General features: G+C 42.7%; 1 protein-coding gene across 2 annotated transcripts in view; it reads left to right on the top strand.

Moving 5' to 3' along the window:
* Positions 1–11,560, top strand: part of CPQ (carboxypeptidase Q) — a 256,553-nt gene extending 244,993 nt beyond the window's left edge. For both annotated transcript variants that reach the window (XM_075920338.2, XM_006123927.5), the window contains one exon: positions 7,162–11,560. In XM_075920338.2, coding sequence (XP_075776453.2) covers positions 7,162–7,325 — 164 coding nt within the window. In that variant the 3' untranslated portion in view covers positions 7,326–11,560. The remainder of the gene's footprint in view (positions 1–7,161) is intronic.
* The last annotated feature ends 1,919 nt before the right edge of the window (positions 11,561–13,479 follow it).

Below are 13,479 nucleotides of genomic sequence, written 5' to 3'. Positions count from 1 at the left end.
CATGGATTGTCTCTTGTATTGCTAGTTATGTGTAAACTTGTTTACATAGCTGTTGTCTTGGGGTTTTTTATTGGCCTTATAAGATACAATTTATGCCTGACTCTAATGATATACAGTACAAGCTATTTTTAAAAAAGAGTTACAGTGAGCGCAATTTGTGTTGTATTCTCAATATTCTGACTCAGAGTATTAGCCATTTTAGTCTGTAACTTTTAAAATAAGTAGTCCTGTGGCACCTTAGAGACTAACAAACATACTATGATCATGAGCTTTTGTGGATAAGACCCACTTCATCAAATGAGTTAGAATGGAAATAACAGAATCCAAGATATATATATCTATAATAGCAAAACAAGTACCTGTCAATAGTAGGACCCATGTTAATCAAGCTAATTAAGTCAGCTGGATGTGTCCCATTCATAGCTTTTGATGTGAAAATGTGAGTGCCAGTGGCAGGGGAAACTGCCTTTGTACTGAGTTAACCAGTTGCTGTCTTTATTCAAGCCCAGAGTAACAGGGTCAAATTTGTAGATGAATTCCCGTTCTGCCATCTTTTTCTGTAATTGGGTGGTGAAATTCCTTTGCAGTAGAATAGCTACTTTTAAGTTCATGATTGAGTGACCAGGCCGATTAAAATGTTCCCCTACAGATTTATGTGTGTTATCACTCCTGATGTCTGATTAGTGTCCATTTATCTTTTGTCGTAGAGCAGTGTTTCTCAAAGTGGTCCACGGACCCACTCTGAGAAAGCTGCTACAGGGCCACTCCAGTTTGTTTACTTATTGGCTCCATTACCTGCGGTTCACCATTGGCAGCCAAGAGGAGCCGCAGGAAGCAGCAACCCGGGTGAAACTGCTTCCCACAACTCTCCGTGGCTGCAAATGGCGAACTGCCGCTAATGGGAGCCACAACCATAGCTGTGGGGCCGGTAAGTAAACAAACTGGAGCAGCCCAGTAGTAGCTTTCTCAGAGTTGGTCTATGGACCACTTCAAGAAACATTGTCGTAGAGACTCTCTGGTTTGGCCAGTATGTATGGCAGAAGGGCATTGCTGGCACCTGAAGGCATATATCACTTTAAAGGATGTGCAGTTGTATAAGCCCCTGAGGGTGTGGCTTATGTGGTTAGATCCTGTGATGGTATTGCTTGTATAGAGATGGGACAGAGTTGGCAACCAGGTGTGTTGCTGTGGTAGGTTCCTGGATGAGTGTATCGGAGGTGTGGTGTGTGGCTGCTGGAAAATATTTGCTTCAGGTTGAGGGGTTGTCTGTAGGTGAGCATTGGCCTGTCTCCCAAGGCCTATGAGAGTGAGGGATTGTTTTCCAGGATAGACTGTAGATTGTCAAGTGATGTGCTAGTGAGGTTTAAGCTGGAGGCTGTAGATAATGACCAATGGTAGACTGTTATTTTCCTTGTTGGGCCTGTCTTGAAGTAGTTGACTTCTGGGTACTTGTCTGGCTCTGTCAACCTGTTTCCTCACTTCCCTGGGTAGGTATTTAAGTTTAAAGTGTAACCCTTCTGTCAGGCTGAGTTAATAGCAGAGTTAATAGCAGAAAGGGCCGGGTTCAGTATCTACGGGTCCCCTCCCAACAAGGCAATACAACACTGGCTCGAGCCCCCACCCAGTGACCTGGGAAATCTTACATACACCCCTGGGTGCCTCAAAGAGGCAATTCTTCCCCTCTCACAAGCACAGAGCCTCGGTATAGCAGCAAATCTTTAATAACATGAGATAACCAACCTCAGCATTAAATTGGGAAAACACCACAACTCGTATTCATAGACCAAACATGAGCAAAGACCCACCTCCCAGCCACGTATCACCCAAAGTCCCCAAAAGTCCAACACCCCAAGAGTCTCTTGAGTCCAGCCACCCAAAAATCACCCAAAGTCCAACACCCAAAAAGTCTCTATCCCGGGTCAGTGCCGCCCCAGGTTTCAAAATTTCACTCGGCAGAGTATTACCATCCCAACCTGGAGGGGGCGGGGGTTGATACACCTTACGTGGCTCCACCTCTCTGTAGGGTTCTGCTGCGGCCATCAACACGAGTCACTCCGCCACACTCCACCTGCTGTCCCGTGAACCACCTCAGCTGTCTCACAAACTGCCCTGCTCCACCAGTCATCTCAGTCCATGCCCCTGCCGCCAGCTGGTTGCTCCTGAAGCTGCTCCACTGGCTGCCTGCTGCCACTTCTACCAGCTGCCCGCCGGTTGTCCCCCGCCAGCCGCTCTGCTGGCTGCCTGCACCCACCGGTCATCCCCGCAAACCGCTCTGCTGGCCACCTGCGCTTACCGGTTGTCCCTGAAAACTGCTCTGCTGGCCGCCTGTGCTTGCTGGTTGTCCCCACAAGCTGCTCGGCTAGTAGCTCAACAGTATAGCACCAGGCTCCCCACAGCAGCAGTGATTTCAGCTCTTCCGCAGAATAGCACCAGGATCCCCTCAGCACACAGTGATTTCAGCTCCTCAGCAAGTTCAACTCATAATAGAGGAGCCTCAGTGCTAGTGCTCCATTGGCCCACAGTGAAGTCAGCTCACAACTAGACTCCTAATGGAATCCAAATTAGCTCTGATATTCCACAGTGGAGAGGGTGCAATCAGTGTTGTTTAGTCCTTCAGACAAGGCCCCACCACCAAGTACAAAGACCTGTCCCCAGCCTCTCTCAACTTGACTGGGTTTAAAACCCATGCTCCTTATCTAGCGAGTGCTACTTAATTTATGGTGAATCCCTCTGTCATAAACAGTTCCACTATTCCATTGTCCTTGATTCACAAAATCAGAGTAGCAACACTTTATCCCCTCTGCCTCAATAACAGATAGAGTGGGGATCCCACAGTGGCCAAAATGACCATTTGGGCTGCTGTGAGCACATACGAGGCAGGGTGGGTGTGCCTATGCAAATGAGATCAGCCCCTGAAGTCTCAGTTCACCACCAGATGTCAGGGTAGAGCTTATCCTGACCCTGCTTACATAAGAATGCCTGATATTGTTCTTGTAGGTGATGGGTCTCTCTCTGTGGGATGGAGCAAATCTGGTTGTGTTTTAGGGCGTGGCTGTAGACCGGGGCGGGCAATAATTTTTAAAAGGGGGCCACACATTTCTGAAGTGGCCCTGGGCTGCCCCAGAAGGGGCAGGGCCTCACGCAGAAGGGGCAGGGGCAGGAAACTTCTCTGCTTTTCCATCCACAAACCCTTGTTGGCCTGGGGGTGAAGAACATGTGAAGTCTCCCCGCCCCCTAGAGAGAATTGCCAGCTGTTTTAAAACTGCTGGCAGTTCCCCCTAGGCACTGCAGTGGGAGGAGAGCTCGCACGCTTCCCCTGCCCCATGGCCAGTCAGGGCCTGGGGGCAGGAGGAGCACCCAAAGTCTCTAGGCTCCCACCCCCACCCTGCCAGGGGTGCGTGGTGGCTAGAGAGAACCACCAGCTGTTTTAAAATAGCCAGCATGTCTCTCTAGCTGCCTTGGGCCCCTGGCAGGTGGAGGAGACTTTGTGCACTCCCTCCACCCCCAAGCCAATCAGGGCCCGGAGGCAGGGGAGTTCACAAAGTCTCTCACCCTCTGTCCCCACCCTGCCAGGGGCACGTGGAAGCTAGAGAGAATCGCTGGCTGGTTTAAAACAGCTGGTTTTTCTCTCTAGTTGCTGCATGCCCTTGGCAGGGGGAGGAAACTTTGCACGCTCCCCCACCCCAGGTATCGATTAGCGTTGGGGGGGGGGAAGGGCGGCTGCAGGCCAGATCCACTGGCTTGGCAGGCCGGATCTGGCCAACGGAGGCCCCTTTGCCCACCCCTGCTGTATACAGTGGCTCGTGTAATGTGTCCTGAATGGAAGCTAGAGGCATGTAGGTAAGAATAGAGCTCAGTAGGTTCCAGTATAGGGCAGAGTTTATGTGACCATCGTGTATTTGTGTATTTGTACTGTGTTGTCAAGGAAATGGATCTCTTGTGCGGACTGGTCCAGGCTGAGGTTAATAGTGGGATGGAAATTGTTGAAATCCCTGTGGAATTCTTCAAAGGGCCATGTCATGGCTCCTTCCCCACTCTGGCATGATAAATGCAGAAGTGGGCGCCAGCAAGTGTACCCCAAAGCCTTATCTACTAGGCTTTGGTATAAAACTTCCCCCCAAGATCTTAAAAACCTAGATCTTGGGAATAAAACTTCCGCTGCCACCACCCAAATGTTGATAAAGAAATCAGGGGAAAGATCATTTGGGAAATCTTACCCCTAACACAAAAATCAGGGCACACCATTAACCACTGCCAGGTTAATAAAAAGAAAAGAAAGAACTTTTATTATTACAACAATATTCCTGTTGCAAGCATAATGACTAGATAGCAGGGTAACAAAATATACTCATGGAGATACTCCATGGGCCTAGAACTTAGTTACAAAGAAAAGCCAAAACATCTTTTAAACAGTGCCAGATCTCAGATCCCATACCCAATCCATAAAACAATAAAACCTAACGAAACTACCTAAACTTTACCCTACTTACAGAAAATGAAGAATGGTGTCTTGGAGAGAGAGAGACATGCTTGTCCCTCTCTGTAGCTGCAGAGAACTCTCTCAGAGAGACAAAAGGGAGAAAAGAAAAAACCCAAATTCCTTTGTCCCAGTTTGAAAAGTCCCACCTACATTCCTATTGGTCACTCCACCTGGCTAGGTGTAGTTAACCCCTTAATCCCCAGGCTGCTGGCTAACCCTCATAATCATGACAGGCCATATGATGAAGATGTCATCAATGTAGAGAAAGGGTGCTAGGGGATGAGAGCTGAGGAAATGTTGTTCTAGGTCAGAACATAAAATTCTTGGTGTATTGTGGGGCCATGCCATAGCAGTGCCTCAGGCGTGAAGGTATAAATTGTCCCAAATGGGAAATAGTTGTGGGTGTCACAAAGCTCAGCCGTCAGGTATATATTCTCTTTAAAAAAAATCCACTATCTGCAAGCCCCACTGTTGTCTAATTTTTTGGGCACAAAGTATTATCATTTTAAAGAAACAAAAAGGAAACATGTTTTAGCATTTCTGTATGTTATATTTTACAAGATGAAGGATGGTTTTTTCTGAATTAAGGATAAACACTATTATATAAGCCTAAGATAGAACGCTATTTTATAAACCCATAATTATTATTCCTGGAATGTCTGTTATACATTCCAAGAACGGAAGTTGTGCCCTGGTTCTTGTAAAAGATCTGTTTCCAAAGATATAATGGATTTTCCACAGCTGTCTGACTGCAAATGCATCTTTAGTGAAGTATTTTCAGCAGCTAATATATTAACCAAAACAGCATGTGTTTATATTTTAATCTTAATAAGTACTTGGAGTATATTGAAAACTTTTATAAATTGACACAATGTTATAGAGCCAGATTTAATACCTATTACCCACCCAGCCCAATTGACTCCAGTGGGATCACTAGATGTGGGCAGCAAATTGACTTATACTGCTATGTGCATGGCTCAAGTGCCAAAGGAACATGTTAAAATGAAACCCACAGCATTCTATAGCATTTTTTCTTTTTATATCTTATGTCTCTTGTAAAGAGGATCTTCCTGTTTGACAGTATTATTAAATTCATTCCCTTTCCTCCTCCTCCTCACCTCGTATTCTAAAATAGCAGCAAGAACAAACACAATCTCATTAATGAGCAATGTATGTGATGATAGAAATTCAGAGCTCATTTAATCAGGCTCAGTGACATCCTAATCCAACTCCCATTAAAGTCAACAGAGAGATACCTATTAATTTCAGAGAGAACTGGACTAGGTGATGAATTATTATAGGGTGTGATCCCAAGACACACATTTCAGCAAGAATAATTGGGGATACAGAACTGTGCCAAGAGATTTGCCAAGACATTTTTCTTTCATTCTCTACCAAAGCCTGAGATTAGGGTTGTAAGACAGTAGTTGATTAGTCGAATACCCGATAAGCTTAAGCTTATCGGGTAGTCAAGTCAACTACTCACAATCTACCCTCCCCCTTGCTGCCCCTATATCAGAGGAAGCAAGGGGGTCAGAGAGTAGGAGCCCGTGCTGGGGGGAAACCGGCTTAAAAGACGCTGCCAGGCAACGTGGACAGGGGCTGCTACCTGCAGAATCTGACAACCCTGAGCGTAGGCAGTGGTAAACAAAATGTCTCACGGGCCACACGTAGATCCCTGATGGGCCACATGCAGCCGTCCGGTCATAAGCTGCCCACCACTAATCTAAGCTATGACTGAATTTCTGAGTGGAGCCTCTGTCAGTAAAACATTACTATGGCTAATTATGTTTATTATAGTAGTACCTCAGGACCAATCATAATCAGGCCCCGCTGTGTTAGGTACAGTACAAACAGAATAGCAGATTGTCTGTGCCCTGGCAAGCTTCTAATCTAAATAAAGCGGTAGACCAAGGGAAAGAGATGCAACATACAGAAAGAACAATTGATGTGATGGTGGCAAATATCATTTTAGAGCCATGGGTTTTGATTTTTTTTAAAGTGAGAGGTTTTTTAAAGTGAGAGGTTTTGATGGAAAGTGATTAGCTAAATGGAAAGATAAGGGAATGGAACAGGGTTGTTGAAGGGATGGGCAACCAAGGAGAGAGAGCAGAGGAGAAGAGAAAGAAGGAAGGTCTGTAGATTAGGTGGGGTAAATCTGAGGTGAAGCAATTGGTTGGGTGACTTCTGTGACTTCTATGATGGACTTGCAGCCTTACTAATAAGTCATCCATACACTCACAAATACATCATAGTTAGCATCACAAGAAAAGAACCATTCTGTTTCAAATTCCCCATCATTAAAAACAAAAAAATTAAAATAACTCTTGAAATAATTATGTGGATTTCCTGAAGTTGAATGTTCATGCTTTATATATATAAATGCATTTATATTACTGCTGGCGCAACAAAGATATTAAGAGAAATATTACATTTCCCTTCTATACTAATTTACATGTTTTCTGTTTCATGTACTCACACAAGGCTGCTAACATAATATAAAATTTATTTCTACTGACATGCTGAAAAATCTCATGTTCCATAGCTCTGTGAAATTATATGAAAAGTTACTCTGAAGCATATAGATTTAGGGTGGAGCAGCACAGGAATAAATTCATGTTGATGTTCATCTTAAAATATATGTATTCGCATAATAAGGAATTGCCCATTCTTCTCTGTAGGTGCCAGCTTGCGTGATGACGACAGTAAATACTTCTGGTTTCATCATACCCAAGGGGACACAATGACAGTTCAAGATCCAAGCCAGATGAATCTCTGTGCTGCTATTTGGACTGTCGTCTCCTATGTAATTGCTGACATGGAAGAGATGTTGCCAAGGAAATAAAACAGCAAGAAAGAAGACTTGAATTTTTCAGTCCACTAAAGCATGTGGTCCACAGCTGTGGGAAATTCCTTTTCCATTCTAATTTTTGCTGATTTTTGTTTCTGTTCTTTTGCCTCAAAGCATATTCTTTTTCCATGGTTCTGGTTCTGTTTGCTGATTTAATGCCTTCCATTTGTGATGTTTATTTCATGTTTCTTCTATTAAGTATTTTTACCTTCTAATCAATGCCTAATGTCTGTGTCCCAAAATTGTGGCAAAATAACCATCTATAAACAAGTAATCCTATCTACCAGGAAAATACACTGAATAGATCTGTTGCAGTAGTTCTATTGTGTTTACATGTAACATGTACATGTACATGTTACATGTAACAGGGTTTGGGTTTGGTTTTATTTTGGGTTTTTTTTGTTTGTTTTTTTGTTTTTGTTTAGCTAATAGAATGATACATGATCACTAAAAGTAATCTCATGCTTCCATAGCCTTTTAAACTAATACAGTGTTCACATATATAACCCGCCCTATAATGCCAAGATTAACCCTAGAGGTTACAATTTGCATAATGCCTTGTCTTAAAGGTGCAATGGTAAAACTATAGCTTTAAACTTTTCCAAATCCATTCATATCTTGCTTTTACTGACACTTCAAACACAATTCATACTGAAATCTTACGTAGATAAGGTTGTTCAATTCACACTTCATCTAGGAAAAGCCAAGACTTACATCATGGAGGGGAAACAGAAGAAAGATTGAGAATTCTGTCAGTACCCCCAGTTGGAGGGAGCTTGCCTGCCATTTGGTGTTAAGCTTTACTACCTGGCCCTGAAAGGCCAGGTTACAGCACTTGCCACAAGTGCTTCCCATTGTCTTTTGGGAAGAATGTTGTATCCTGTTCTTTCTGTGTCAGGTTTCACCATATGTATCTGCAATGCATTTTTATATGGCTCTATCTCCTACCATGCCAAAGATACGGTACATCTGTGTTCTGTGATCTTCACTGCTTGCCAGCTGATAACCTGGGTGAAATTTAAGGAGTTGGCTTTGACCTGTACAGTACTAAACATTTCTAGTCCTTGAGTTGTCTGTTCCCATGACAGCGGAATTCTAAACAGAAAAAGTCTGGTGGTCTTCAGTCATTGGAGATTTTTGCTGTCATCAGTCTAAATTCACATCTTTGTCCTGTTTTTGAGACCTGTTTTTGAGACCTTTCATGAATTTTGGCACCACATCATTATCTGTCAAGGTCTGTCAATGTGATTTTGCTCCTCAAAGATCGATAGGTTTCCAACATGAAGAAGAAACGTTGTGTTACAAGTTTTAATCTCCACCCCCATATGAGCCATCCTTACTAAAAGAGATATTTTTGTCATTAAAGCAAGTTCACTAGTTGCCATTATGTCAACAGGCAGATTATTCTGAGTTGGGAGTACTATATAGGATGCCCTATTATATGAGACTTCCAGATGAAGCTGCCTGTACATACCTCCAAGATACATAACAAAGTACAATTCCATATTTCACATAAAAATTATTCTTCCCACTATCTTCTCAAAAGAGAATCTGTACTACAAATTGGATGTTAAAAGGGTAGGTCCAATTTACCAGGAAAAAACGTAATGAGAGAATGTATCACAGTCTTCGGGAAATACCATCTGAGATGCATAGAAAGCAAAACTTCTATATTTACAATTGCATATTAGATCACAGCTTGCATTGAAGGGGCTATAAAACAAATAAAATTATTTCTTCTGAAGATAATATGTTTTCTACCAGTCTCATGGACTGAGAGGAATGGATAATCTTCAGAGGAGAATTGCAGACCAGCTATTTTGCCAAACTTACATTTTTTCCAGTAGACACTGTAGAATTCATAAACTTGGCTTTTCAAATGCCTTTATTTCAAAGGTTCTACAACAGGCCTGGGCAAAATGCAGCCCACAGGCCGGATCCAGCCTGTCAAACCACCAGATCCGGGCCGCGAACGCTGTGGGGAGCCCCTGACAGGCTCCCCACTTGCCTTGCCCCACCCGCACGCTGCTCAGAAATGCAGCTGCAGGGCAGTTTTTCTTTAAAAAATGTGAGTCTGGAGGGGAGGGGGAAAGCTTTAGGAGCTGCTCTCACCCCCAGCATAATCCCATTGGCCAGTTTCTGGCCAGAAACCGGCCAATGGGAGCTGCCTGTTTCAATAACAGTCAGCCACAAAGCACAAGGGGCTTCAGAGCACATGGCTGCTGCCTGTGCAGGGGCAGAGCAGGCAGCAGTGTTTCCTCTAAGCTGTGCTGCCTCCCAGTTTATAAGGAACACTGGCAGGCAGGGAGGCTGATTCAGGAACAGACATTGGCTGGTAAATCTCCTGGCCAGACCCTGCCTCTGGCACCCCAGTCCCTCCCTTCCCCAACCCTCTGCCCCCCACTCCACATAGCTAAGTCCTCTACCCCCATCCTGTACTCTCATCTCTTCCCAGATCAAGCACCCTAATTCCCTGCCCCAGATCACAGTCCCCTTCTGCCCTATGTCACAATCCTGCACCCTAGTCCAGTGCCCCTGGTCACAAATGCCTCCTTCACCCAAACTCCCTCCCTCACCCTCAAGCTCCTTTCTGCACCCAACCTCCATCCCAGACCCCACACCTCCTCCATTCATATCATGGAAGAGTGTGGCCCTCGACTACTTTCCAAATGCTTGTAGTGCCCCTCTCCAGCAAAAATTATTGCCTGCCCCTGTTGTGCAAGCAGTGGTTAATAAATAATGAAATTATTATGTATAGACTTTTCATTTCTATTGGGTCTTTGTAGCTCCCCTTCAATATTTGCCTTTATTCTTGCTCAAAGGAGGAAGTTACATTCTTTATGTATAAATGTTAGTTTACATTTATACATAAGTTGTTTAGTTCTCTAGTTGAAAGTATTTGCAATCATCTAGCCAGGTGATTCAGTGATATTGGTAACAAGACTCCGTGATCAACCTTCATATCAAATTATACAATGTCTCTGGTCTCAGCGTGAGGCCCACCTGTCATGCTTTCTTCAGAAATAAGAAATAAACAGCTAGGAAAATTCATTTTTCTTTTCATGTACAGACAACACAGGAAGTCAGGGCTCGTTGTTACTATTATAATGGCATGATAAAATAAATGCACCACATGTAAGTTTCCTTCAGGTCAACAAGAATCCGCTAACATTGCATTGGGATGCCCTTTCCAGTGTTTTGAATCCAAGAAAGAATGGAGGTATTTAAATGTAGTAAAAATATATGGTACTGTGTACAAAAAAATAAATATTTTCCTTGAGGTATTACAAACTTCTTTCCTCAACTGAGAGGAGGGAAGAGATGCAAGCAGGCTTCCTTTCTTTTACGAGTTGCAGCTTCCAGACATTACTTTGGCGGGGAAGGATCAAATCAGAGCCATCATTAATTTGGCCGATTAAACTCTTGTGTAAATTGAGATGAATGCATGATGCAAAGTACATAATTTTTCCCATTTATAAAAGGAGGGAGTTATAGGATGAGAAATCAGGTTACTGATTTTGTCCTTCCTGTGATGGTGGTATTTGAAGTTTATACTGTCTCTTTGAATGATTTAAATGTATGGTCCCTTGGGTTTTACTGCCCTTACAATAATTAAATACAGATGAGAAGGACAATAATTTCCTAGTACTAGAGGTGAAGCTGTGATTCCTACACTTTTAGACTTCATACATTTCTGGCAGCATATTTACTTAGTATGCTTCCCTCATAATGATCTGAGACACTTACATTTACCGTGAATAAATATCAAACTGATCTCAATATCTTTATCTGTCTCATGAAATATACATCCCATCTAAATGTGCCCAAATGATTAATTTACTGCTGTTTAATGATTAGCATAAAAATCTCATCACTACACAAGATGGGAAAGTTGCTACTAATTGCTGGTTGAAATGAACGTTGTTTTCTGTATAGAAGTTAATGGTGCATACAGCTCAACTCTCTCAGATGAACTGGGAAAATTCAAGACTCTCCTGAAGCAGAAGGCACTTGAATATTTTTTCCTCTTTCCAGGCTAGAAAGGAAAGCATTTCAATTAAAAATGAAGTGATTTCAGAGTAGATGGTGAATGATAGAGCTGGAAAGAAAATTTTGTGCACAAATGAACTAACCAGTTATGTCTTCATGATATTTTGGTGAAATGCTTTTTATCTTTTTTTTTAAGCCTTCCTTTACTGTACACAAAAATAAAATACTTCCCACATATATGTTCCAGTCTTCAGCATGCATTATTCCTGGAAGTTGAGACTAATTTCATTTAAATAATGTTTAACCAATACTGGGTCTTAGATTTCTACTATATATTTTAAAGGGTTTCATGTCTGTCTGTTTGCCCATCCATCTGTGAGACCGTTTGTTCAAGAACTCCTCCTAAATGGTAAGAGCTTGGACTATCAAAGTTGGTGTGCTGCTTCCTCTTATCATCATTTAAAGCAAAGTCAGGCGTTGGTTGTGCCAGGGCAATGGGATATGCATAGAAAGTGATTATTTTGCATCAAACGGAAAGGGAGGAGTATGATAGTAGAGACAGTTATACTCATGAGTGACCACAGGGGGCAGCAAGTGCCCCAGCCTAGGGAGCAGCTGCTGGCTGGCAGCATGGCTCCCGCCACCTACGGCTGCTCTTAGGAAGCAGCCGCCCACCATGCCATGTCATTCTGAGCTGGCTCCAGTCCCAGGTAACAGGCAATCCTATTCCATTACCCTCCCATCATCCCCTCTGCTGCAAATAGCCTAGTCAGTGATAAGAGGGTACCTAAGAGAGCATCACCTCTCATGGCCTCTTAAGCTTGCATCTGTCTCATGGAGCACAAGACAACATATTATGTCTGCAGGTCAATGGACACTGCTGCTAAAACCTTAGCTCCAGCACACGGTACACATGCAACTCCCACTTTGGAATATAAATATGGACCACGCATCTTGGAGAAACTCTACATTTGCAGGTCAGTAACCTCCCTTTTATTTTAAATTTTTCTTTGTTTTAGCATGCCTAATTCAGCAAAACTGACAGAAATGCACCAAAGACTTTAGTGTCTCTGCTTTATTTTTTTAATCTAAAAAAAAAGTCAGCTGTATTCAAACCTTTTAACTCTCACCATGGTATTCATTCTCTAGATTAGCTGTCTTCTAAAACTACTTACCCTTCGTGCTTTACAGTTTCAAAGTGCCATACAAACACTAACCTCAGGTAAGTCACTATTGGGCCCATTTTTTCAGATGGGATTCATAGTGCCTCTGTGGATCACAACTGAGAACACCAAATTCAAAACTGAGAATTAGGCAGAAACACCCCCAGAACTGGTGGTTATTCTCCCATAAAATATACCAGACCAGCAACAAATGTAAACTTCTGTTTTACACATTAGCTAACAAGAAGTCTGAAAAAAAGCCTCTGTAGGCATTCCAGTCCTTCTATCGCCACCAAAAACTCTAGATTTAAAGATGAATGGTTATTTAAAACCAATTTCATTAAATTAAAGGGTTCTTGTGATCCCAAAGGACCAGCCACATACCCAGGTCAATATATAACTCAGATCTACCCAATAATCATGCTGTATCCAGTCCTTTTAGGTTTAATATATAAAGGGTTATTTGTATAAAAAAAGTGAATTAAAATTAGGTAAAGGAATCAAATACATACAATAATTGCAAAGTTCTTGCTTCAGCTTGTAGCACTGATGGAATAAACAACCGGCTTAAGTCAAGTCTCTGGTTGCTTCCAAATTGTTGGAAGGTCCTCAGTCCATTGGTTACAATGCTCCCATCAATATAAATTCAAAATCCAGAGGTTTGAGTAAGAGACAAAATTGAGATGTTTCCATGGCCCTTTATAGCTTCAGTCAAATTAAGGAAAACTTCTCAATGTGGAAAATTACAGGTGACAAGATGGTGTTTGGAGCCACATGTCCATATATATTTTGATTAGTCATAGTAAGGGCCAATACCCATACTCTAATTAGAAGGGTCACGTGAAAGTCTATCAAGTATGGGTGGCTGTCTTCTATGGTCCACTGTGAGTTAAGTGTACCTTGATGGCCCACTTAACTTGAATAGTTCCTTCATGCGGTGCAGGCTAAATACCTTGTGGGTGTTACCACATGAGTAAACATTGAAATACAGGTAC

This window comes from Pelodiscus sinensis, chromosome 2, assembly GCF_052426305.1.
Source record: "Pelodiscus sinensis isolate ZL-2025 chromosome 2, ASM5242630v1, whole genome shotgun sequence".
In the NCBI taxonomy this organism is placed as follows: domain Eukaryota; kingdom Metazoa; phylum Chordata; order Testudines; family Trionychidae; genus Pelodiscus; species Pelodiscus sinensis.
The sequence above is the reverse complement of the archived record's forward strand: the minus strand, read 5'-3'. Positions and strand labels throughout refer to the sequence as shown.